The 24,488-nt window shown below is 42.8% G+C and overlaps 1 protein-coding gene across 1 annotated transcript in view; it reads right to left on the bottom strand.

Annotated features, from left to right (window-relative positions):
* Positions 1-24,488, bottom strand: part of JAK2 (Janus kinase 2) — a 68,853-nt gene that overhangs the window by 39,034 nt on the left and 5,331 nt on the right. Inside the window, exons 2-6 of the mRNA XM_015407460.1 lie at positions 13,765-13,888; positions 9,355-9,472; positions 3,906-4,051; positions 2,752-3,073; positions 340-459 (exon numbers count right to left, since the gene is read on the bottom strand). Of these exons, the coding sequence (XP_015262946.1) occupies positions 340-459; positions 2,752-3,073; positions 3,906-4,051; positions 9,355-9,472; positions 13,765-13,888 (830 nt within the window). The remainder of the gene's footprint in view (positions 1-339; positions 460-2,751; positions 3,074-3,905; positions 4,052-9,354; positions 9,473-13,764; positions 13,889-24,488) is intronic.

Genomic DNA, 24,488 nt, shown 5'->3' on the forward strand with positions numbered 1-24,488 from the left:
ACAGCCAGGAATTTCTGGAATTTTAATGTTTTTACATCTTCAGGCCTGTTCAGACAGGGCTATTCCTCCAGAAACTCTACATGTGCTGAAATTGGAAATGGGTTTCTGGGTATATTTTGATTTCATGGGGAAATACTGCATTCAATACAAAGTGGATCTCTAAGAACACTCATCTTCTGCATAGGAGATATGAGCAAGATGGATATGGTGTGTAAGCCCAATTCCAATCACATCATAATGCACAAGTACCATATAAGTGGCTCACTGTTTCCCACAGTGGTGTATAAAATGGTGTAAATATCTACAGACACAGCTAGCTGAAAGAATAAGCCACTGTACCAGATTCTTGGAGTCCTGCTTGTGAATTGTTACAATTCTGCTCTCACTGGAACCTTCCTGGCTTGCTTGTTTAATACTGACATCAATGATATCAGGGAAATCACAGTAGGTCTGTAGGTTCTGCAAAAGGGTGTTCATTTATTAGAAAACAACTTATACATAACACAGAGGCAAACCCAGGGACCAAACCCTTCAACAAACACAGATGCCAACTCTATCCCTATATCCACTGAATCAACAGTTACAGGACCTAACCGTCAGATAGACCATAAGGGACTCTGTTGAGCACCGACTTTTAACTGTTTTATAGGTAATGATTGTTTATTGTTTTATGTATGGCATTCGCCTCTATGTTCGCCGCCCTGAGCCCATGTTGGAAGGGCAGGATACAAATTTAATTAATAAATAAATAATAATAAATACATTTATTAATATATGTGCCATCATGTGTCAACAATGCCCTTTTCCTCTTTACAACAGGACAAACAGTTCAGTCACTTAGCAAAGTAAAAGATGGACATCATTTAACAAAAAAGGCAATACTCAGAAACCTGAGAACATTTCCCAGAATGCTCAAAATCACTATTTTATGACAAAAGAACTTTAAAAAAAGGAGACTCCAGCATGACTCTACTGAATCAGAAATCATCAAGAACACCATCTCCCAAGGACTTACAAGGACCTGGTATTCTTCAGCCTTTACATGTGTTAACCCCCTTAGCAAAACCAGGAAAATTACATAGTCTGCCTAGCAAGGATCCACCACATGGCAACTTATGCTGCAATAATTTCTTTTTAAAATCTTTTAAGGTGTCACACACACAAGACCCCTGTTTATTTATGAGCCTTTGCCAAGTACTCTCCATGAGAGCTTTCCCACAGAATACATCAGCTATCTAGCATCCTTCTGCATACTGACAGATGATCCTCATTGTAAACATAGTAAAAGGCATATATGAATGCTGAAATTCTTAGGCAGGAAAAATTTAAACACATACAATCAGTGAACTGCTCAAGAAGAGGGTAACATTTCAATTTAAGCAGCTAACTATTCTTCTTTATAAAATCCCCAAATAGCTCAGAGAAAACAAGAATATCAAAGTAATAATATCAACCAACTAATAAACTCATCAATATCAAAATATTAAGAGACTAAAACAAAACTCCACTGAAATATCCCCCGTCTTCCACGATGACAACAGTGCAGTCCTAAGCAGAGTTACACCCTTCAAAAGTCCACTGAAGTCAAGGGGCTTAGAAGGGCATAACTCTAAATCCCTTATTCTACAAATCTTATATCTGTGCTTTGAGACAGAGCTCCAAGAAAGAATTTCCAAATATGGGGGCTGTATCAAAGAATGCCTTTCTATTTGATTAAAGCTGCTTCCAGGATAAACCATTTATTTTTTATTCTACTTTTCACCCCCTCAAAAAATTCTCCCCAAAGAGGTCACAGCAATCAGAATCTAATATAAATGAAAAGTGACATTCAACAAAAAGTGAAGGATTGCCTGGCCACTGTCTCTCCCTCTGGTAGGATCAGCAGTGGCAGAACTATTGAAAGGTTACTCCTGACAGATAGCAGATATTTTATATAGTGAAGCAGCAGAATTAGGGCCCGAAATCAATTAGGTCTTCATCAGTGTACACAGACATCATTAGTCACACTTGCTCTTCTCTCTTTAGATAAGAAGCATCATTAACTTAAGCACAGTTCGTATAACTTACAGATTCATTTTAAACATTTCTGCATGAATGACAACAACCCTCCTTTGCTTAATTTACCAGGTTGTTTCAAGAAGAGTGCAGTAGTTCCAGATAAGATGTTTTATCCATTGAGTTAACTCTGCATCACCATGGTTTTCTTGATCAAGTTATATTCTCTTACAATGCCACCACAGAACACAGATTGGCATTTTTTGCATTCTCAACCACATCTGATACCAAGCCAGTTATTTCGGTGAGTAATCAATCTTTAAAGCCTTGGCAGCAATTCTGCTTGGTGCTATGTGCAAATAAGGTTAGCGAAAATCAATGTGAGTTAAATGTGCACAAATACAAACAGGTCTGCTGTTCTTTGGTACCATCTAGCAGCTTCAGTGTGCTTATTATGCTTCAGCATGGAAATGGTGCTCTACAGAAACAATTGGCAACATGAACTGCCCAGGGTACAAAAGAGAAGTGGGTGTGCAGAACTTCCTCTAGCTATGGGAGGACTATGGAACTTTCAACCAGACTCCCATGGTGGTGTTTTATCTTCTGCAAAAATGATACTTTGTCAGGCCTATTTTGCAATTCACTATTCAATATGAATATCTAATTAGCCACAAAGTGTTCCAATGGCAAGACCACTTTGCTTCCAGTGGTTTTCAAAAACTTTGAAAGTAATAAATGCGAGTTAAAAGAAATTACCTGTTCTGCCAGTGTTTCACTGTCTTTATGTTTCCCTCTGGACAACTGAATTCCTCCATTTCCAGATACTACAATGGTTGCAAAACTCTCTTCTTCTGAAAGTTCTCTCCCAGGCTCTTTTACTTCAAACACTTCTGAGTAGAAGGCAGACTGGAGGGTTTCCAGATTTATAAGATACTTCAGTTTCAAATTTCTGGCAGTTGCCTTGCACTGGCTGAACTGCTGAATAAACTTGCGAAACCTGTACCTTATTCTTTTTCGTGTTAGAATGTGATAGTCTTGGATTTTTTCTCTGATACATTTGGGCAAAAACATTTTGTAGCTGTGAATACAAAATCCATCAGGTGAGTTGCAATTTATCCACAGAAACCTCAAGGCATCTAATTAACAAATAAATCCTAAATCTTAAAATAATTTGAACTAAAAGCAAATCAGACTGAAGCTAGAAGTGCTGAATTCCAAGTTATTCTATTTACTGTTTGCATCATACTCTCAAACCTTATTTCTGCAACAATTGGAGATAAAGAATGGTTTTAAATAAGAGAAAAGAAAATCCAGGCTCATCACAACAGCAGGCTACAGAAAAGCACCTGAGGAGTCTAATTTGGTGTATGGGATACACTTAGTGCTTACAACTGCAGTGGATACTCAGATCGTGACATCCAGAGTTTAGGAATCTCTGTTAAGCCATGAAACTTACTGAATGGCATTGGGCCAGTCACCATCTCTCTCAGCCTAAGCTATTTTACAGGGTGGCTGTTAAGATAGAATGCCAGAGTCCATATAGGCTGCCCAGAACAGAAAAAGTACAGTAAAGAAAAATAAACATATCATTTATGCAATGGACAGTTTTCAACTCTCATGAAAGGAGAGCTACTTATGTTTTTACTTTTCCCCCCACAGACAAGTGTTGGTAACAAAGGGTTCAAACCAGTATTTTGAACAACTTGGTGACCTTCCCTATATGCCATGGTCCTCACTCACCTCTATCAGAGGTTTCACTGACTTGACATCCCACACTTCTGCTATGTATCTGTTAGGATGTTCTGGATAGGTCACATGAAGAAATTAACACTCCAAGAACACTATCCTACAAGATAATTTTTGACTTTAAAAGAAGTATGTGAATAAGTATGATGCTACAAATTAATTACCTGATAGAATTGTAGATAGCCAAGGGAGTTTGGTCCTTCTCTTTGGCCATTCTCATCATATCAAGAACGGCCATGCCAAGACACTCTTCTTGAGTTTCATGAGTAACAGACATCTTTACCCATCCATGGACAAAGTCTTCTCGCCACTGAATGCAAAAAGAAAGCAGACTTTTCAGGATTAACATCGGCATGATGCCTTTTCCATTTAATGTATTGCAGGTTAAAACAATTTTTCAGAAATGGTCACAATACAAGTTCCAAAATTATTTTTGAAACTCCAAGAATCAGATTGCTAGGGCACTACCATTTTAACTGTTATCAATCATCTACTCTTATCGTGCCTTAATCTTTTTTAAGAACATAAGAGAAGCCATGTTGGATCAGGCCAGTGAACCATCCAGTCCAACAATCTGTGTCACACAGTGGCCAAATCCCACGTGCCATCAGGAAGTTCACCAGCAGGGCCAGAATCCAGAAGCCCTCCCACTGTTGACCCCCAAGCAGAGCATCACTGCCTCAGACATAATGTTCCATCTATACATTGTGACTAATAGTAACTCATGGATCTCTGATCCATATGTTTATTCAATCCCCTCTTGAAGCTGTCTGTACTTGTAGCCCCCACCACTTCCTGAGGCAGTGAATTCCACGTGTACATTATTCTTGGGTGAAGAAGTACTTCCATCTCTCTCTCTTTCTCTCTCTCTAGTACTGCTCATATGGCTATCACCTTAAGCAGAAATTACAACCAATTTTGTTTTAAAAAGATGTTAGTATTATTTCTCTTATATTTGATTATTGCACGTATGAATCTTGCCACTGAGAGAGTGACACGATCATTTGTATCTGATAGTAACCATGACACCTGGGCTTGCACATTTAGTAATTCTGTATCTTTAAGTAAAGATTAGCCCACACCTTCCTTTTCTCTGTTCTAAGCATACTGCTTATTAATTTCATTGACTGCCCACATGTTCTTGTACTGTGAGAAAGGGAGAAAAGTACTTCTCTCTCTACCTTCTCTATCCCATGCATAATTTTGTAAACTTCTATCATGTTACCCTTCAATTGTCGTTTCTCCAAGATAAAAAGCCCTAACCTCTTTAACCTTTCTTCATAGGGAAGGTGTTCCATCCCCTTAATCATTTTAGCTGCCCTTTTCTGCACCTTTTACAGTACTATAATATCCTTTCTGAGGTGTGGTGACTAGAATTGTACACAGTATTCCAAATGAGGCTGCACCATAGATTTATACAGGGGCATTGTGGTGCAGGCTGATTTGTTTTCAATCCCCTTCTAATAATCCCCAGCATTGCATTTGCCTTTTTTATTGCAGTCACACAATGAGTTGACATCTTTAGTGAGTTACTGTCACGGGCTGGAGTGCAGGCAGTGCGTGAGAGGGATTGTCCAGGTCCAGTCCAAGGTCAAAAAGAGAGAAGGAAACCAAAACACCAAGTCCAAACCACAAACTGTAAGCGTAGTCGTTAAGCCAGAGTCCAGGGGGTCAGGAGCCAAAACACCAGATTCCAGAGCACCAATCAAGAGCGTTGTCGTCAGAGACGGAGTTGAGAGTTCAAAGCGGGAAACAGGAATCAGGAACACGGGCAAGGTGGGTGCAGAGTGTCGTCAAGCTGACTAGTTGCTAGCACAAGGGATTGACTGAGAGGGAGGAACTAAATATCCCTCCGGGCTGTTGTCAATTACTGGCCAGCGTGTGTGTCCTGGCTCGCAAACGGGCCACCGGTGGGGACCAATCAGGGGGGCTGTTTGACATGCGTTGTTCCGCCTCAGCTGTTGCCGGAGCAGCCTCTGTGGCTTCATTGGGGCTAAGTGTAGATTCTGCCAGAATTGGGAGCTCGTCCTTGGCAGTACTCATGACAGTTACATACCAGGACTCCAAGATCTCTCTCCTGATCAGTTACTGCCAGTTCAAACCCCATCCACGTATATTTATGGTTAAGATGTTTTGCTCTAATGTGCATTACTTTGCACTTGCCCACATTGAACCTCATTTGCCATGCTGATGCCCACTCATCCAGCCTTGAAAGATCTCTTTGGAGCGCCTCACAGTCCTCCCTGGTTCTCACCACCCTGAACAACTTAGTGTCATCCACAAACTTAGCCACTCCTCTGCTTACTCCCAACTTCAAATTATTAATGAACAAGTTAAAAAGCACCAGACCTAATATTGAGCCATGCGCTACCCCACTGCTTACCACCTTCCACTGTGAAAACTGCCTATTTATACTCACTCTCTGTTTTCTGTTAATTAGCCAGTTTTTAATCCAACAGACAACTTGCTCTCTTATCCCATGACTGCCGAGTTTACTTAGGAACCTTTGATGAGGAACTCTATCAAAAGCTTTCTGGAAGTCTAGGTAAACAACATCTACTGGGTCACCCTTGTCCACATGATTGTTCACCACCTCAAAGAACTATAAAAGGTTAGTGAGACAGAATCCATGCTGATTCTTCCTCAATAGCTTCTGTTCATCAATATGCCTACTCAGTCTGTCTTTAATAACAGATTCCTCCACCTTACCCTCAGTCCTCAGAAATGGAGGCAGATTTTAGTGATAGATTGCATATTTTTGTCAAGAGATCCCCAAGTTCATATTTGAATTCTTTCAGAACTCTTGGATGTATGCCTCCTTGTTAGCAATCAGACCCCTTCAGCAGATGGCTAGTTGGCATCCAGAGAGGGAAAAAAGCCCCAACACCTTTCATGTAACATCACTCCAAATATCATAACACATTGCCTGGCCCAGAAATGACCCCAAAGAGGATGCCAGGAATACTAGCAAGGGAAAATATTTGGAAGTGAATCAAGAGGCTGACTTGCAAACAACCCTCTCCCACCCTAGAGTAATGTATAACAATAGGTTTCTCAGGAAAACAGCGCTTCACCTCAAATTAACCTCTTTCATCCCCTATCCTACTTCTTCCTCCTGGCACCTTTACACTTATCAGCACATCTATAACACCTAGAAGTTTCTCCCATCATGTACTTCAAGGGACCATCAAACACCCATCCTCCTATGCCCAGGAGAGTCATCAAGCTCCACTAAATCCTTTGATCTCCCTCTGGGAAAGCCATTTGGCTCTGCCCATCTTTGGGAAAATTCTGGTAGACACACCAAGCTATTGTCTTTGTGGCAAACCTGTCATAATGCCTCCGGGTACATTTTCCATATAAATACAAGTATTAATCTCCATTGTGTGAGTGTGTTCTTGGCATCTACATCACACCCTCACTTGCGTGTGGGATATTCCCTCTTAATGAAGCACTGGTAATTTCTCTCTCAGCGGACCTGAGTCTTCAAGACTGGTAAATATCATCCTTAAACTCCCTATCTTTTCCCCACACACCCGTTTTTTGTCTTAGCTGACTTGTATGCTCCACATGTGTTTTTGCTCTTTTATTATTTTTCAATAAAGCAACTTCCAGTAGAACACCTGACTGGTTTATTTTGAGAGTTCTCTAAGAGAAAGATCCTGGTATACCAAGGTAGAGATTCTGAGTTACCCACCTCTTACTAAGCTAATATCCCCCACTAATTATTAAACAACCATTTTGGGTAACAATCAGGGCCTAGTGATTTGTCAGTTTTTAATTTGTCCATCTGTTGTAGGACCTCCTCTTTCATCGTCTCAAGTCTTTCGACACCCCTTCTGATATCTGCGGTTCTGGAGTGAGCAAGCACCTCCCTAGTCTTCCACAGTGAAGACAGAGGCAAAAAATGCATTCAGCTTCTCAGCCATTTCCCTATCATCCTTCAGTAATCCTTTTACCCCTTGGTCATCCAAGGGCCCCACTGCCTCCCTGATTGGTTTTCTGCTTCTAATGTATTCAAAGAAAATTTTATTGTGGGACTTTATGTTCTTTGCAATATGTTCCTCATAGTCCCTTTTTGCTAGTCTGATCACCGACTTGCATTTCATTTGCCAAAGCCTGTGCTCCCTTTTATTTACCTCACTTGGACTAGCCTTCCACCACTTAAAAGAATCCTTCTTACCTTTTACTGCTTCCATTACTTTGTTTGTTAACCATGCAGGCCTTTTTTATACCTATCCATACCTTTCCTAGCCTGCAGTATACATTTTATCTGAGCTTCCAGGATTGTATTTTTAAATAGTCTCCAAGCTTCCCAAAGGGATCTGACCCTCCTTACCTTTCCTTTCAGTTTCTTCTTCACAATTCCTCTCATTTGAGAGAAGTTACCCCTTCTAAAGTTAAATGTGGTTATGCTGATCTTATTGGGCAACTCCCTATTTACATAAATGCTAAACTTAATAGCATTATGGTCACTGTTCCCAACCATTTGTTATAGCAGGCCCTCATAAACAAAAAGGAAAAGACAGTGAGGCAGCTCCATACAATGAGCTGCAGGCTGCAGCCTAGCCATTTTTCCTCAGTGGATGTAATGGTCCACTGACGTCTCTAGTCTCCTCCCTCATCCCCTTTGTCCGTCACCACACCAACATATTCACAGGTAGGCACTGCTTTTTTCAGCACTCTGGCCACAAAAGTTACCTTCCTGTGTTTTAGACCACAGACAGGTTTTTCATTATACTTCACTGTTATGCCACACATTCTCACGCTCTGGTGTTGTTCACCACCTCTGAGCACTTCCTAATAAGTAATGGAATATATTACCAGACCAAAATTCTTTTTCTCTCTATTTGAAAGAAAGTTTCTAACATTCCACCCCATTCTAGCATGTCCAACAAGCAAAAGTCAGAGCAGGACTACGAGGCAGAGCTAATTTCCATCTTAATGTCTGGCATCAGATGAAAAAAGGTAACAGGTTTATCCAGCTCCTAATGCTATTCCCAAATACAGCCCATTACTTTCTCCCATACAACTGAATAGTCGCCATTCACTACTATTGGGGAAAGTAAACTGCTGCACTAGGGAACATTGTTGTCATGAGGACAGAGCTTGTCTTCTATCCACGACAATGGGGTTTTCTGGCCTTCAATGACAGGAATCCTACAGAGAAACACATAACGTATGCCTGGGCACAGAAATGAATAAAAAATAATAAGCATTTTCCTCGCTACAAGGTAATATTTACTCAGCACTACTTTTAGAGAGTTGCTAACTGGAAAACTCCTGCTAGATATGTTTAGGACAGAGTACAATAAATGAAGAGAGATTTCAGTTTCCCATTTCTGTTCTGTCATAGTACAGTTCAATGCGAATTGAAGACTTTCACATAAGGACACAGAACAAATGCAGTTTAAGCTGCAGTTGAATTCATCATTTTTTCCCATCTTTCTCCATAGGAAATAAAGCAATACAGTTATTTAATTTCATGGAATTGTTTCCTATTTTTCCTGTGAAATTACCCATATTTGAATGAAGATGGCAGTAAACATGATGGAAAAGGACAGAAGGGCACAAGCACAAACAGACCCAAGTATTAAATTACCAAAATCTTACCTGGGCAAACAAATAAGACATGACAACATCATCAAGAACAGGACTCTCTGCACCCCGAGAAACACCATACCGGTATGCTCGTGTACTGCCGTTAGAATACCAGTGAGGGAAATAATACCTGTTAGGGAACATATTTTGTGTCCTGTATCAACCTGGTTTGTTTAAAACAGACAATCCCTAGAAACATGTCAGTGAAATTAAGATTGCCTGTATATGATATCAAAGCTTCCAGTACTTCTATACAGTTCTATATTTATTTTATTTATGTTATTTATAGTTCGCCTTTCTTACTTGGACTCAAGGCAGATTACACAGGGTGAGTCAAAAGGATAATCAAAAGGATAGGACATTCAATAAACAACACAATGGCGATAGGGTTGTAGAACCAATCAGAAATACAAAAACAGAACTGAAGCAAACCATAAGTATTAACATTTCATATTAAATGAAGCAAAAATTACGCAGTAAGATCCCTCGTTTCAGCAAGCTAAGCACAGCAGTATGGAACACAGCTCTTAGTTATTTATCCAAGTAACTTTGTGAATCATTTTGTGCAGTGAAACTCTATCGCCTGCACAGAAAAGTCCTTCATAGTGTGCGGAAAGCCAGGAGAGTGGGAGCCTTCCTGACCTCCTCAGGCAGGCCATTCTGCAAGGTGGGAGCCTCAACAGAGAAGGCAGCTGTTGGCTTTGCCCTTTGCAGGCTGGCACCTGCAGAAGACCTTGCTCAGAGGAGTGAAACTGTCATGGCAGTGCCACCAAGTTCATAATATTAATGTGTTTACACTTTAGAAAATGACTTGCACAGGCTAGGCTAACTACAACAAAATCTGAGAATTCTTAGATGTCTCTTAGGACCAGTGCACACAACAAAAAAATCCTATCCCAGGCCATAGGTTAAATTCGAAGTTCAAGGAAGCCGATCTGTCACCTGCCTTACACAGACCGATTAATTTTCAAGCTGAAATGAGATGAAAAACACTGGCATTTGACAGGTCAAACAAATGGACAATGTCCTATATTATTAAATAATTATAAAATACATGAAGCATTAACTTGCTAGCTAAAATGAAGCACAGAATTGTGCTAATAAATGGAGAAAAAACATGTTCTAGAAAGCTGTAGAATCTAGTCCCTCTCAGACACTATATAGAAAAACTGTATCTCCCTTATTTCAGCAGCAAATGCAATGGGTTCTGCAGCAGATCGAACTTTCTGAACATTTGGGAGCAAGCTGTGCTATCATGAAGACTGCATGTGCATTTGCTTCATGTTTTCCTCCCAAACTAGGTGTTCCTGTTTAAAGTGACTTGCATTATAACATATGGCAAGTAGAAGAAACCAAACAATACGGCTTAACTGGGGAAGGAGATGGCAAGCAGCAGCTCTCTGAAGAAAGCTGGCCAGTATACCATGTCTACTCCTAAATGAAGACAATGTTGTATGTGACCTTTACTCTTGCAGTGACAAGAAACAAGGTTGCCTCACTTCTGCCAATGCTATTATCAAACTCTCTGAAAGCATGAGCAAAGGTAGACTTGGGACTCCACAGAAACTAATTTTTTTTCAATGAAAGAACCTGCTTCATGCTGGCGGAGCAACTAAAATCATAATATACATCCATATGATGCAGCACTGTCCAATGGTGTTTTGTTTCAGGTGACAGAACACATTAATCCAGTATTTCAGATAGCTCTTGCATTATCTACAACTGTTATGCATTTTGGACTTGGGATTCGCAAAGCAGCAATGTTTACTGGATTAGTTGCTAAAAGATTGGTTTGATAAGGTTAGAAATCCCAGTTCTCACTTTCAGTCAGTTCATAACCTCAATAACAGTCTAATCTGGCAATAAATCAATCACTGACATATACAAAAAGAAATCACTTATCTCGCAATTTAAAGCTCAAATGTTGAAACTTCCAATTGCAATTTAGGAAGTTTTCCTCATGATTTCATGTAACAGAGAAGAGGCAAACTCATCAGTCATGGCTTCTGTTATTTTAATGGTATACTCAGATGTTATGGACACACCTTTCTTCTCTTCTATTTTAGTTTCATTCCAGGGCATATATAAGAACTGTGAGTTTATAGTCTATTACAGTTACTATTGAATAATAAGTGTTCAGTTGACTTCGGGGGCTGAAAACTAATCTCGCTATGCATTTCAGCAAACAGGACAGATCGTAACCCCCTAAATTACACCAGAGGGGAGGAGTCATATAAAATGGACTCCAGGCTTGGGATCAGCCTGCAAGAAAAGACACCTGCAGTCACGTGACTAGCAGTGGTGATGTGATTCTGATGCAGAACTCGGGAGGGGGGGTCTTAATGATTAAAAAAAAACTCTTGACAGTTGGAGTTTGGCCGTTGAAACTGTCGGTTGCTGTTTTTTTGGGGTTTTTTGGTCAGGTGGGTACTTTGCCAGGGGACTGACAAGTCATGTTAGACCTCCCTGAGTCCAAGGAGTAAATGAGATTTCTCTACAGATTCCAATATTAAGGGAATCTGAGAAAAGCCAAATGTGGTTCTATACCATAGTGAAATCTAAGGAGTCTTTAAAAGGAAAATAAGCTCCTGGTGGTTAAACAAGAGATTCACATTCCTCTCACATAGAATCTATACCCTGCTGGGGAGACAGTTGGGTTTAGTGGATTTAGTGTGTGCCAGGAGGGTTTATTGGGCTAGTGGATGTCCAAAAAAAGGGGGGGGGGAGACCCAAGGCACAGCAGCAGATATTCTCTGTGGAGGTGGAGAATACCTGAGAAATCCAAATGGAAACAGGCAGTCTAGAACAGCACAGGGGTTGAGATTAGAGAGAGCGTGTCTTGCACTGTGGCATCTGAAGTGAATGATTATAAATGAACTGACCTAAAGCTGAACTATACCATTCGAAACAACGTATACACAAGTACCAGCTTTTCCCTTGTATATATATTCCCTGCCTGCCTGTCCTTGTAAATAAAATTGTCCGTTGGTTTTATTGTTCCATGTCGTGGGTGCCTCAGTGTCTGACAGAGCTAAGTATCTGACAAAGTTCAACTATAAGCTTCATCCCAGGAAAAGGGTGGTGCTCATGAAAAGCCACAGAGATTAATATTTATAAAAAGGTCTCATCAATAGGTGGCTGGGTATGTGACAGAGGGACAAACCGTGTGGGTTTCTGGCTGAAAGAGGCAGGCAGACAGTGTCAGTGGAAAATAAGACTCCTCCAACTTGTGAAAGTTTAAAGGAACAAATCCCCACATTCTCCAAAATAAGGGGGTTCATCATACCATACATCAGTAGCACAGCTGGCCCTCTGTAAGTACGAAGTTGTAGCCTCACTCCGAGGCATCTCCAATAAAAAGGAGCTGGTGGCAAGACTGGGAAAGACCTCTTCCTGAGACTTCGGAAAGCTTCTGTTGGTCTCAGTTCTGGGCTGGATGGGACTCTGCTCCCTACAGACTCATATGCAAGAATAGCTGCAATACTGGAGCTTAAAGAACATACAAGGCTGGAGAAAGGCAACCCATTCATTAACATGACAATAGTATGAAAAAACTGTTATTCAGAAGAGGAGGAGATTTCTTTCTTTCTTTCTTTCTTTCTTTCTTTCTTTCTTTCTTTCTTTCTTTCTTTCTTTCTTTCTCCTGGCCTTCTCGCGAATGGGCTTTCCAGAAGCATATTGTTTTTCATAATGCCACAGGTTTCTGTAAGACTAACATTACTATTCTAAGACATTTCTTCAGAAACACATTCAAATGAAGTCACAACCTACAGTTCCTGGACTTAAGTGGCTTGTGGATAACATTAAGAACTAAAGCAGAACTAAACCTGTCCACTGTTCCCTCTAAGCTGAGTTAGTGTGAGCTAGCTCACAGTTTTTTTAGCCTCTGGCTCACATATTTTTGTCTTAGCTCAGGAAGGATGGCTCCAGAGCAAGCTAATCTATGCAGCAGCCAAATCGCTTGCTCACCACTTTAATGCCAGTAGCTCACAAAGTAGAATTTTTGCTCACAGGACTCCACAGCTTAGAGGGAACATTGGACCTGTCTAATGTGTTTTCTCCACAGATATTATTCATTCAGCAAGTCTATGAATCCTTAAGAGTGTCATGGAAAACAAGCTCACTCAATAGAGAAGTAAGACGGGCCATGTAAAACCACCCTCAGACTGTAAATTCTTCAGGGGCATGCACCTGCCTCAGTGCCATAATCTTCTGCATAATATACATGTGATAAAGCTGGTTACAGAGAGAAAAGATATGGGAAAACAGCATAATTATTATGTATGAATCTTTCTGACAATTCAAGTATAATTAAAACCATGGAAAAAGGAAAATGATCACTGAATTATATTTCAACAGTTTAAAGTTTTGAGTAACTAATAACATTTTCTGTACATGTCTAAGATAATGTGTTAATGTTACCTTAATCGGTACAGTATGGTGTCATTGGCTGATCCCTCTATTTGGAAGGTGTAGTTTGGAGGATACCAGCATCTGTCTGCCTGGTTCATTAATGCAAACATGTTATGGTAGACTGGAAAGATACCTGGTAAAGCAGAACAGCAACATATTTTACTGACATTTTAAAAAAATCATTAAAAAGTTACACACAAACACCGAAAAGACTGTCATGGAAAAACCTAACCAATCAAGCATGCAAAGTATGTTGAATTTCATTAAGGTACTTTATTGTACCAGTGAAACAAACAAAAACAGGATGGGATATGAAGTAGTGGACATTTCAAGAACTACTTCAGCTTAAAATTGAGAGATAAATTCACTTCCGAACAGGCAGATAATGAGGACTGAGATTATCTTTTCTACACATCAAATTTGTATAGTTAAAGCATGTCTCAACGAAAAAGTATAAAATCAAATAAAACCAGAAAGATAACTTTTGGGGATATAGATGTTTCTAACCCTTGTACTCTAGCAGAGGTTATGTCGTCATCCCCCTGCAAATATGTAGCTCTGAGAAACCTTTAAACATAACCTAGGCTGATAGTATCTTAATGGCAGGCTTTGGTACTACTTTGAAAACCAAAGAACTCCACTGATTTGTGGCTGGATGGAAACTGTCAGTCCATTTGGCTCCAGTTAGTCTTTCACATAACCATCTAAAACTCTGAAATTCCCCCATGGCCATATTGGTTCCCACTAAAGTAGGTAAATTTGTACCAGATCAGGTCCTTAATAATCAACTTTCTGCTTTTGTTCTAGAATGCTAGGCTCCATTAGGTATTAATGTTTAACACCACAGATACAGAGGTTTAAATGGGTATAAATTAATAATGAAGTAAAGTCACAGATATTAAACGAAGCTCCTTCACAGAATGCACTGTCTAAGGAAGGAGTCAGAAGGCATGCCAAAAAAAACCATGAAAGAGCCAGGATGGTGTAGTGGTTAGACTGCTCAACCAGAATCTGGGAGACCTATGTTTGAATCCCCATTCTGTCATGGAAGCTTGGAAGGGTGACCTTGGGCCAGTCACATAATCCCAGATTAATCACAGGGATGTTGTTACACTAAAACGAGAGGAGAACATTGTAAGAGGCACTAAGTCTCTGAATCAGGGGAACATCAGGGGAAGGGCCTCTATGCCCCGTTGTTGGCAGTCGAGAGGAACTTGCTGGTCACTATATGAAACAGGATGCTGGACTAGATGGACCACTGGTCTGATCTTAAATATTGAAGGAAATGAATGTTTAGTGATAGTACAAAACAGACCACTGGATAGCAAGGTTCCCTCTAAGCTGTGGAGTCCTGTGAGCAAAAATTCTACTTGGTGAGCTCCTGGCATTAAAGTTGTGAGCGAGCGAGTTGGCTGCTGCATGAATTAGTTTGCTCTGAAGCCCTCCTTCCTGAGCTAAGACAAAAATCGGTGAGCCAGAAGCTAAAAAACTGTGAGCTAGCTCACACTAACTCAGCTTAGAGGGAACACTGCTGGATAGTTACCGTGAAGGGTCCTTCTCCTCTGAGGAAAAATGACATCTTGGTGGGTAATACCCACCCTCCTTTCAGGGAGAAAGGAACAAAATCTTTTCTACTTCCCGTCTCCTTGGTGGGAGTCACCCATTCCCTCAGTTCTGGTAACTCTGAAAGCAGTTAATAAACCTCCTCAACCATAAAATAAACACAGGGAAAACATAACAAGGAGAAACCGATAACAGTAAATTGAGTAACAACAGGACCAGAAGTGGTCCCGCTGTACAGAAGAGTGAAGAATGGAAAATGACAATGACTTCAGAAGGGACAGGATGTTCTCCTTTCCTCAGACGAGAAGGACCCTTCATGGTAAGTATCCAATGATCCGTTCTCCCTCTGAGGCGGAGGACATCTTGGTGGGACCTCCTGAAGCAGTGTCCTCATTTTACGGGTGGGTCATTGTTTTCTGGCTCAAGAATATGCTGTGACACTCTTCTTCCAAACGCTGCATCAGCTGAGTCATAGATGTTCATTCTGTAGTGTCGTACAAAGGTAGATATTGTTGACCATGTGGCTGCCTTACACACCTCTTCAACTGTAGTGTGTCTGGCAAATGCCACATTGGTTGCAGCACTTTGAACTGAATGGGCAGTAAACCCAACAGGTATGACTAACTTTTGAACTTCATAGATTCATAGGCCTTGAGAGTACTGCTGATGGCCGATTTTGACATCCTCATTCCTTTATTTCGTGGAGAGAGAGCAATTAACAAGGAATCGGTTTTTCTAAAATCCTGTGTTCTATGGATGAAGGCACTAACTGTATGTCTGACATCCAAGTTGTGCCAAAACGTCTCCTTCAGATGGGTAGGATTAGGGCAGAACGAAGGAAGACAACTCTCCTGTGACCTATAAAAGTTGGAATTCACCTTCAGCTTGAAGGTAGGATCCGTCCTCATGACCACTTTGTCTTTATGGAAGACACACAGTTCAGGCTTGATCAACAAAGTGCCTTGTTCAGACACCCTCCTCGCTGATGTGACTGCTATAAGGAACAAGGTTCTTGTCCTTAACCATCTAAGCGGAATTTAAAAAAAATAGGTTCGAATGGGTGTCTGGTAAGGGCTGAAAGCACAGCATGCAACTTCCATGTTGGAAATCTGTGTTGCTATGGTGGATTATTTAGGGCAGCACCCCTGAGGAAGTGATGAACATGGATGTGTCTGGATAGATTCAAACCACCCTGAAATAGAGGCAACACCATTGTCAAAGTGCCACTGTCATGTCCATCCTGTAGAAATGAAAAAATCAATTTAAACTTCGGTTTCATAGGGTCGATACCTTCTTCTACTCCACTTTATGAATGCTTTCCAGTACTGGTTGATTGCTTTCAGCAGCAAAAGAAGACTTAGAAGAAGCAGCAGCAGAAGAGTTGGATTTATACCCCGCCCTTCACTCGGAGTCTCAGAGTGGCTGACAATCTCCTTCCCTTCTCCTCCCCACAACAGACACCCTGTGAGGTAGGTGGGGCTGAGAGAGCCCTGACAGAACTGCTCTTGAGAGAACAGCTCTGAGAGAACTGTGACCAACCCAAGGTCACCCAGCTGGCTGCATGTGGGGAATCAAAGCTGGTTCTCCAGATTAGAGTCTGCCGCTCTTAACCACTACACCAAACTGGGTACTGGTGGTTGCTTTGCCATCTCCTAGAGGGCAGAGAACCATGCTCTTGATCTTCCTGATTAATTTTGGAAGAACCGAAGGAGCGGATAGGCGAAAAAAAGACTGTTCAGCAGATGAGATATCAGGGCATCAGTCACTTCGGCCACTGGATGAAAAAAAATCTGGTGAAGTACCTGTTCACTTGATGGTTGTCTGGTGAAGTGAATAGGTCCACTATGGAAAGACCAAAATGAGATGTGATTAATTGGAACAGACTTTTCTTCAGGGCCAGTTCCCCCTCCCAGATGGTCATCCTGATGAGCCATCCACCTGGATATTCCTTGATCCCTTTATGGGTTTGGCCCTTATCAATGCCAGGTTCTTCTCTGCCCATGTTAGTATTTTGAATGCCTCCTTGTGGAGCAATGAAGATTTGGACCCTCCTTGTTTTTTGAGATAAATTTGGGGAAACACTGATAAGGACATGTTGACTAACTAACCATGGACTGAAGAAGAGAAGGACCAGGTATATTGCCCGTAATTTGGTGTAGTGGTTAAATGCGCGGACTCTAATCTGGAACTGGGTTTGATTCCCCACTCCTCCACTTGCAGCTGCTGGATGACCTTGGGCAAGCCATAGTTCTGTCAGAGCTGTTCTCTTAAGGACAGTTCTCTGAGCTCTCTCAGCCCCACCTACCTCACAGAGTGTCTGTTGTGGGGAGGGGAAGGGAAAGGAGTTTGTAAGCCACTCTGAGACTCCGAGTGAAGGGCAGGGTATAAATCCAATCTCTTCTTCTTATAATTCCAGAAGGTTGATGGGAAAGCTCATCTCACTTCCGGACCACCAACCCTGAACTGATGAGCCTTCTAGCGTTGCCCTCCAACCAGACAGGTTGGCATCCATGAAAATCTGCTTCACCTCTAGGATGCAGTATTTCTTTCCCTGAAGACGACTCAGCATTCTGGTCCACCAGACAAGACTTGCTTTTACTGTGAAGGGGACCTTGATGGAAAGATCCTCTTAATTCATAATTTGCATCTGGAATGGTCTCAAAAGTTGCTGAAGCGGTCTTGAGTGTACTTGACACCATTGGATGGTGTCGATGCTTGAAATTAGTAAACTCATAGTTTTGCAGGCATCAGCAGAGATGAAAACCTGCTCTTGATAACTGTGACATAACTTTCATTTTCTTTGCCTTCGTTTTGGTTAGAAAGAGGCAATTGCTGGTTGTATCCAACATGACACCCAGATACTCTGTTCTCTGGGTAGGATGTAGGGAGCTTTTCTGAAGATAGATCAGAAATCCATAATCCTGTAGACACCAGATAGTTGATTCTGTGTCTTGGTGTGACTTGATCCTGGAGCTTGAATGATCAACAAGTCATCAAGATAGGAATGGATGCGAATCCTTTGGTCCCTTAACTTTACAACTGGGTTGATCAAGATCTTTGTGAAGACCCTCAGTGTTGTGGAGGGTCTGAATGGAAGGGCCCTGAATGGTAGGTGAGACCATTCCGTAAAGTAGAAACGTCGTCCGAATGCATCTAATTTCCTGCTCTTCTTGTTTTGGAAGGGCCCTGAATGGTAGGTGAGACCCTCTGTTCGCTTCCATTAAATCTATTGATGTCATGTACTCCTCCAGCTGCAATTACTCTGATGGATCCCAGAGTTTCCATCCTGAAATATCTCAGTTTGATGAACTTGTTGAGATATTTCAAGCCTAGGATCATCCTCCGATCTCCATTCTTTTTTGGCACTGTGAAGAAAATGGAGTAAACACCTTGCCCATTTCCCAGTGGGGGGATATGTTCTATGGCCTGAATGGCAACAAGATGTTGGAGTTCTGCATAGTGTTTCTGAATTCTTGTGCAGTGGGGAGACCAGAAAATGTTATGGGGGTGCAATGAATTCTATGGAGTAGCCTCTGGCAGGGCCCATCTGTCCATCATCAAGTTGATCCACTTGTCCTGAAAGTATAGAAGGCATTCCCCCACTGGAAGTGACTCATAGTCATGCTTTGGCTGGCTTATTGTCACAGGTTGGTTTGTAAGATCTAATTGTGATTTAAAAAAAAATAGTTGTGGAATGATCCTCTTCTGAAGGATTGTCTAGAGAAGCTCCAGGTCATCCTTTTGTAGTCCTTTGTGATCCTTGGAAGAGCTCTTTGGAAACAAAAGGAATAATTCCCAAAAAGTCTCCTATCATTTAGTGTTCTGGGAATCATCTTTTTCTTGTCTCTGGTCTCAATTAAGATTTTGCCTAGTGAGTCACTGATTGGTCTGTCTCCGTGAAATGGATAGGTCATAACTATTGTTTTTGCATGGAGATCAGCTTACTAAGCCTGAAGCCACAAGGTTCTTCTGGCAGCTGCTGATGCCATAGCTCTAGACGGGAAGAGTCTAATGTAGCATCTGCTATAAATGTGAGTTCATGAAATCTTTGCCAAATTCTCCAGACACAGATCAGACAACACACCTTTCCCTAGAGATTAAGGGCTATTTCACAAGCAAGGTGTCCAGTACAGAGAAAAACAGGTTGCTTACCTGTAATTGGTGGTCTTTGAGTGGTCATCTGTGCATTCACACCCATGGGATACAGTGCACATGCACTGGATCGATCGGCATTGTAGCAAGCTCTTAACGGATTTTCGCACCCAGACCTCGGGCATGCGCAGGAACCCCACCACGCATGCCCAGAGGGGTGGGCGCGGACATCCCACCAGTTCCTTCGAACCCCCGTGAATCAACCCCTATGGAAAATGTAGAAGCTGACAGCAGCAGGGAAGGAGGGCAGGTGGTGTTAATGCACGGACGACCACTTGAAGATTACCAGTTACAGGTAAGCAACCTGTTTATCTTCAACGTGGTCTCTGTGCTTCACACCCATGGGAGATTAGCGAGCAGTGGCCTACCTGGAGGAGGGTGCTGGCAGGTCATTAATGTGAAGCCAAGGATAAGATGTGACGTCCCATGTTGGTACGAGAGTTCATTCAGACATCTAGGGCGTAGTGCCTTATAAATGTGTTAGGTGTAGCCCACATAGCGGCTCTGCAAATGTCCATTAGGGGAACTCCCTGGAGGAAGGCAGTTGAGGCTGCAACAGCTCTGGTTGAATGAGCCCTGATAGGGCCAGGCAATGGCTGCTTGGCGATAAGGTAGCAGAGGTGGATGAGACCCGCAATCCACCTTGATAGGCGCTGAGCCGTGATGTGAGTCCCCAGCCTTGCTGGCGCATAGGAGATGAAAAGTTGAGAGTCACGTCTCGTTGGGCGGGTTCTGTTTAGGTAGAACAGAAACGCGTGTTTCGTATCCAAGGTGTGTAACAGGCTCTTCTCTGAGGATGTCAGTGCCGGGAAGAAATCCGGGAGGAAGACCTCTGCCTGTAGGTGAAATTCTGACACTACCTTTGGCAGGAACAAGATGTCAGGTAGGAGGCGGACGCCGTCTGGCAAAAAAGACAAGTAAGGAGTGTCATGTCTGAAAGCCAGTATTTCTCCAAGTTGTCTTGCTGAAGTGAAAGCAACCAGAAAGGCCGTTTTCCACAACAGGAATTTTAGGTCGCAAGTTGCGAGCGGCTCAAAAGGTTTCCTGGTGAGTTGGTGAAGGACCAGGGGAAGGTCCCAGGGGATGACAGGAGTTTTGATGGGAGGGTAAAGATGCAACAGTCCCTTCAAAAAACATTTTGAAAGTGGATGCGAGAACAGTGTGCATCCCTCAACTTGAACATGGTAGGCCGAAAGTGCGGCCAAATAAACCCTTAACGAGGAATGTGAAATTCCCGAGTCAGTGAGAGACAGGAGGAATTCGAAAACTTTCTCGAGACTTGCGGAGGTGGCTCGAGGGGCATCATCACCCAAAGAGGAACAGAATTTTTGCCACTTGTAATGATAGGACTTTCGCGTAGTGGACTTTCTGGAGTTTAGCAAGACATTTGCTATGCGAGCGGAAAAGCTGTTGACGCTGCTCTCCAGGCTGTCAACTTCATTCGTGGCACGTCATGGTATAGGAGAGGGGACTCGGATAGGAACAGGAGGTTTTGTGCTGGGGAAAACTGGTGGTAGACTCCTGCTGACAGATTGAGGATGGTTGAGAACCATAGTTGTCTCGGCCACCATGGGGTTATGAGGACGCAGTCCGCTCTGTCGCTGATGATTCTGCAGACCACTCTAAGAAGCAGAGGCAGTGGGGGGAAGAGGTAGAGAAATCCTCTGGACCACGGATAGAGGAGACCGTCCCCTAGAGACTGTGGGTCCCTGCTACCTCGGGTGGAGGACAGTTTTTGTTCACCCTGGTGGCGAAAAACATCTATCTGGGGGAACACCCACCTGCAGAAGAGTGGAAGAATGAACGCTGGATTCATTTCCCACTCGTGGAGACTGAGTCCTGCCTGACTCAGGTGGTCTGCCTGCACATTCATGTGCCCTGGGATGTGCGTGGCGACTAGGAAGACGTTGTGGGTGATGCAAAAGTCCCATAACTGGAGGGCGAGGTCATAGAGGCGTTGGGAGACAGTGCCCCCTTGCTTGTTCACATAGCTGAGGTCAGTAGTATTGTCCGTGAGGACCGTGACACATTTCCCCTCGATCAGGGGCAGGAAACTGGTGACAGTGAACTGTATCGCAAGCAGTTCCAGGAAATTTATGTGCTGCTTTCGTTTTTGAGTGTCCCATCTGCCTCTGACACAAAGTACCCTCATGTGGGTGCCCCAGCCCAAGAGGGAGACGTCTGTCGTTAGGGTAATTTGGGGTGATGGAGGATGGAAGGGTGCTCCCTGGAATAGGCTGGAAGGGACAGTCCACCAAAGTAAAGAGTCCCATACTTTGATAGGTGGGAATAGGTGGGTGGTGTGTGCGTCTCTCTCTGGATCGAAATTGCAGATAAACCATAGTTGCAGGTGACACATTCTTAACTTGGCAAAAACCAGGACTGATGTAGTAGCGGCCATGAGGCCAAGTAGCCTTTGTATTTGAAAGGCCGTCACTGAGGGCCGGGTATGGATGACTGTGGGTAGGATGATGTCGGCTGCTCTGTTTTGTGGCAGGTAGGCTGTGCAAGTCGTGGAGTCCAGTAGCGCACCGATATAGTGTATTTTCTGGACTGGTTGGAGTTGAGACTTTTCCAGATTGACTTGTAGACCCAGGTTTTCCAGGAGGACTAGCAGCTCGTTGATGTTTGAGACTAGGGCGTCCCTGGAAGTTGCTACCAAGAGCCAATCGTCAATGTACGGGTAGATGGAGATACCCTTGAGACGAAGGAAGGCCGCGACCACCACCATCGTTTTTCTGAAGACTCTTGGTGCACTTGAAATGTCGAATGGCAGGGCTGCATATTGGTAATGATGTTGACCAATTGCAAAGCATAGGTATTGGCGGTGGGACGGGTGGGTGAGGTGGAGGTACGCGTCTTATCTTGGAGGTCGAGGGTGGCCATCCAGGCGTTGTTCTGGAGGAGTGGCAGAATGTACTGCAGGGACACCATGCAGAAGCGGTGGTAGCTCACAAAGCGGTTTAGTGCCCATAGATCTAAGATTGGCCGAACGCCTCCATCCCGCTTCGGAACAGTGAATTAGTGGGAATAGAATCCCTTGCCCTGTAGATGCAGTGGCGCTGGTTCGATGGCTCCCTTTTGCAGAAGGACGGACAGTTCTTCCAGGAGGGCTGGAGAAGGGGGTGTGGAGACAAAGACAGGAGTGATGGGGTTCTGAATGAATTCTATGTGGTAGCACTGGGTGAAGATGGACAGCACCCATTCGTCTGTGGTGATGAGGTGCCAGGTTTGGAGGAAAGGGGTTAGACGGGTTGGATGTGACTGGGAGATATGGAAGTCAAAAACCCTGCTTGGCGGACTTTGCCTGCTTACTGCAAGAAGACTGTTGTCCCGATCCAAATCTAGGTTTCTGGAATGTGGGCTTCTGGCCTCCAGAGGATGTACGTGGCCTCCATTGCCGATCAGGAGATTGACGGTTTGGGGTGCGTTTTCCCCAGGGTCTGACTCCTTTCCCTCCCTCTCCCCACAACAGGCACCCTGTGAGGTGGGTGGGGCTGAGAGAACTCTGACACAAACTGCTCTTTTTCAAGGACAGCTGTGCCAGAGCTTGTGACTGACCCAAGGTCACATCAGCAGGTGCAAGTGGAGGAGTGGGGAATCAAACCCGGTTCTCCCAGATTAGAGTCCGCACACTTAACCACTACACCAAACTGGCTCTCTCAGAGCTCTCTCAGCCCCACCCACCTCACAGGGTGTCTGTTGTGGGGAGAGGGAAGGGAAAGGAGACTGTAAACTGCTCTGAGACTCCAAGTGAAGGGTGGGGTATAAATCCAATCTATTCTTCTTCTTCTTCATCAGTGTTATGCTACTGCTTTTGGCAAATGCATTAAGTGTGGCATTAACATATACACATACATAGATGCATACATGGAATTCTTGAGTTTGCCCTCTTTAACTCAGTTCTCCATGGTCTCAGAAAAAGTTATTTCCTGTTCATGTTGTAGGAACTAAATTCATACATACATTTGTTTATATATAGTCTTTTTCTCAAACAGGGATTTCCTGAGATTAAATGTTATATAAGAATCTAGTACTGTGCTCCCCAAAGAATCTTTTGCCTAATTCACTATACTGTACAAACAAATAAAAAAACCCTACTAATTAGGGTCTTTTCTAACCTTCCCATGGGGTCCTTCACACCACACTAGGGAACATCCAGAAAATGGACCTCCTACCACAACTGAGAAGGATATTCAGCATGAATTTATGATAGGCAAGTTTAAGGTCAATGAGCAGCATAAGCAACTAATTCTGATCTTGTGTAAAGCACAGTGTAGTAAGACACTTCATCTCCAGGGCCAACATATACAGGGCATACAAAACACATATCCTTAGAGTGTTCAATACAATCCAGCAGTCTGATTTTTTTTTAAAAAACTTTAATGCACTTGTGGGCAATATTCATAACCAGCATATCTATGGCCTAAAGTCAATCTGTGCTAGTGTGCCACAGACATGCAAAAGGGCTGGTACTTCAAGCACTTTTTGCATAACCTACATCTTACACAAGTTTATATAGGGGAATACTACTGGAGTCATTTTTTAGGGTCAAAATGTATCTTAGTAGAATAGTAAACCTATGCCTTAATTATCTCAAATGTCACAGACCAAAATCAAACAGAAGCCCTTTAAAATCCAATAGCAAAGACCATGTGATACCTTTTATCAGGGCTGAACAAAATGACACAAAACAGTTTGCAAGCCTTGTTTTGTTTTAAGGTAAAGGTAAAGGTTCCCTTGCTTAAAAGCCAGTCGAATCCGACTCTAGGGTTGCGGTGCTCATCTCCGTTTCAAAGCTGAAGAGCCAGCGCTGCCCGAAGACATTTCCATGGTCATGTGGCCGGCATGACTAAACACCAAGGCGCACGGAATGCTGTTACCTTCCCACTGAAGTGGTACCTATTTATCTACTTGCAATTTCTTGCTTTCGAACTGCTAGGTTGGCAGGAGCTGGAACTAGAGATGGGAGCTCACTCCGTCATGCGGCATGCTTGGGTCTCAAACTGCTGAACTAC

This window comes from Gekko japonicus, unplaced genomic scaffold (assembly GCF_001447785.1).
Source record: "Gekko japonicus isolate JY-2015 unplaced genomic scaffold, Gekko_japonicus_V1.1 scaffold667, whole genome shotgun sequence".
NCBI classification, from domain to species: Eukaryota; Metazoa; Chordata; class Lepidosauria; order Squamata; family Gekkonidae; genus Gekko; species Gekko japonicus.